The sequence below is a fragment of the Austrofundulus limnaeus genome, unplaced genomic scaffold (assembly GCF_001266775.1).
Source record: "Austrofundulus limnaeus strain Quisiro unplaced genomic scaffold, Austrofundulus_limnaeus-1.0 Scaffold280, whole genome shotgun sequence".
In the NCBI taxonomy this organism is placed as follows: Eukaryota; Metazoa; Chordata; class Actinopteri; order Cyprinodontiformes; family Rivulidae; genus Austrofundulus; species Austrofundulus limnaeus.
In genome coordinates this window covers 778,224-780,648 of record NW_013952682.1, presented here as the reverse complement: position 1 = coordinate 780,648, position 2,425 = coordinate 778,224, and the positions used below count along the sequence as shown (strand labels likewise).

The window sequence follows — 2,425 nt, the reverse complement described above, 5'->3', positions numbered from 1 at the left end:
TTTAAAATGATTTCTGGAGATTATTCAAGGTGCTTCATGACCCATAATTGGGTCCCAAGCCCAACTTTGGGAACAAAAGTGCAGTGGTTCCCAAACTTTTCAGCATTTGACCCACAAAATAACAGCAGCAGAGACATGTGACCCCAACTATTTTTGGATCATAAACATTTGTATCAGTTCAACAAAACATGGGCATAGTAACAATATTTTTAAACTACATTCATCCATTTTAAATACACTAACCTCACTCCTTTGTAACAACTAAGGCAAAAATGTAATTCAGAAAATCTTTTCAGGACCCCACCTTGATGTTTCGGGACCCCACTTTGGGTCCTGACCCCAACTTTGGGAAACTCTTTACAGCTGTACTTGTGTTATTTGTAGCCTGGCCTTAATGATGAAGCTAAGTGTCTAAATAAACATCAGCTGTCCAGCATTGTTTTGTTTTTGTTTCAATGTTTTTTCAGTCCACGTGGTTTATTGGTTTTATAAATGGCTGAGTTCTCCCAGATTACTCACTTAACTGTAATTAGCATCTAGGATAGTAACAAACATCTTTAGTGTTCAGTCAATCAGTCAGTACAACTTTGTTTTCACTATAAAGCATTTTTTTATCTTAGTGTTTTACATCAAATAAACAAAATATAAAAGAGCCACCATCATAATGTCTTAATGTGACATCTTAATGTAAATAAGTTTCATATATAGGTAGGAATGAGGACATAAGAAGCTAAAATTGATTCTGCAGGTGTGATGTGACACGCCTATCCTTCAAATACAAAAAGTTAAAGAAAGCATATTTTAACTTAAGAAAATACACATGATTTTACCCATTTTGTCACATAACTGGCCTATTTTGTATTTGGCTCAGCCAAAGTGAAAYAGGAAGTGACATCAAAGGGGAACTCATTAATAAAATGAACTCTCTGGTCTTTGTTTATAAAACAAAATTATTTAAACTTTATTTCTTCTTCATCTCTCTTTGATAGAAACTAAAAATATAAAGAAACATCAGATTCTTCTCTACAGATGTGTTAGCTTTTTTAACAACGCTCTGTTTACATGCAGACATTCCCCTCTGACATCACTTCCTGTTTCTTCACATGTAAATATCTCAACAACCGTTCATCTCAGCAACATGAAACTTGTTTTGCAGCATGTTATCAGTGATATCTTTCCAAAAATGCGTTCATGTTTATTACAAAAATTTGATATCATAGGCACTTTAACATGTGTACCTGCTGTCATTGATTGTGCTTTCATTTTCAAAACACAGGAACRGGTTGAAAAATCTTTAATTTTAGTCCTGTCCAGCATCAGACCTGGCTGTTTCTGTGTTTTTATTTTATTGGACTAATTTCATCTTCCTCTCGTGTTTTCAGACTCGACCGTCTGTTTATCCTGTTGGACACAGGAACCACTCCAGTAACCAGGAAAGCAGCGGCCCAGCAGCTCGGAGAAGTTGTCAAACTTCACCCACATGAACTTAATAACCTCTTAGCAAAGGTCTGGATCCGTCGCTCAAATGTTTCAGCTGTATTGAAGTGTGGTTCTGTGGAGAAGCTTTAAATAATAGTGTTCTACCTGATGAAGATGGCCTGTTGAACCTTTGTGTTGTCAGGTCTTGACCTACCTGAGGAGTCCCAGCTGGGACACCAGAATCGCAGCGGGCCAAGCTGTGGAGGCCATCGTGAAGAATATTCCTGAGTGGAACCCGTCTCCTCGACCTAAAGAGGGTAACGATTCAGTCTTTAACTGGAACCAGTGAATTAAACCCAACTTCCTTCATTTATTTAATTGGTTTACCTTCGTTTATCTGTATGTGTTCAAACTACAGCCYAAATGTGGAAATTTGCTTTATGTGTTGGCTTGTAATTAAAGGGTTAATGTTAAGTTTCACCTTCAGTTCAGTTTGTTGTGGCCTCAGATTGAGTCACCACCTTGTTGTGGTTTGAAGAGTTTGCAGAAAAAAGGTTGAGGTAAAACACGTTCAGATGACACGTCAACAGAAAGGACTGAACTTCTGGCGTCTTTGTTACATGAAGGTTTAAACGTCTCCATCAGACTGCAGTGTGGACAGTTGAACCCTTCATATCTTGTTTTTTAATGCACAAGTGATAAAATAAAATAAAATGAGTGTTTTCACTTAACCTCTTGATATTTTTGCTCAAAATCCCATGCTGAAAATGTAACTGAGTGTATCTCAGCATTTACAAACTCTACTTAAATAATCTTTATCAAAATAAAGCAACACTTGGGAGATTTCATCAGAAGTGTCAGTATTAAAACAGCTGCTGTGGTTTTAGACATATTGAAGATGGAACATTATTTATTATTTTTCCCTCCCGTCTGAATAATGGGCCTCATGCAAGAACCGTTGGTACGCACAGATTTGTTCTTAAGTTGTGCGTACGAGTGATTTAGG

At 37.0% G+C, this 2,425-nt stretch overlaps 1 protein-coding gene across 1 annotated transcript in view; it reads left to right on the top strand.

Annotated features, from left to right (window-relative positions):
• btaf1 (BTAF1 RNA polymerase II, B-TFIID transcription factor-associated) overlaps positions 1-2,425 on the top strand; it is a gene marked incomplete in the record, with an annotated part of 37,220 nt that overhangs the window by 1,295 nt on the left and 33,500 nt on the right. The window contains 2 exon segments of the mRNA XM_014021164.1: positions 1,383-1,506; positions 1,622-1,736. Coding sequence (XP_013876618.1) covers positions 1,383-1,506; positions 1,622-1,736 — 239 coding nt within the window.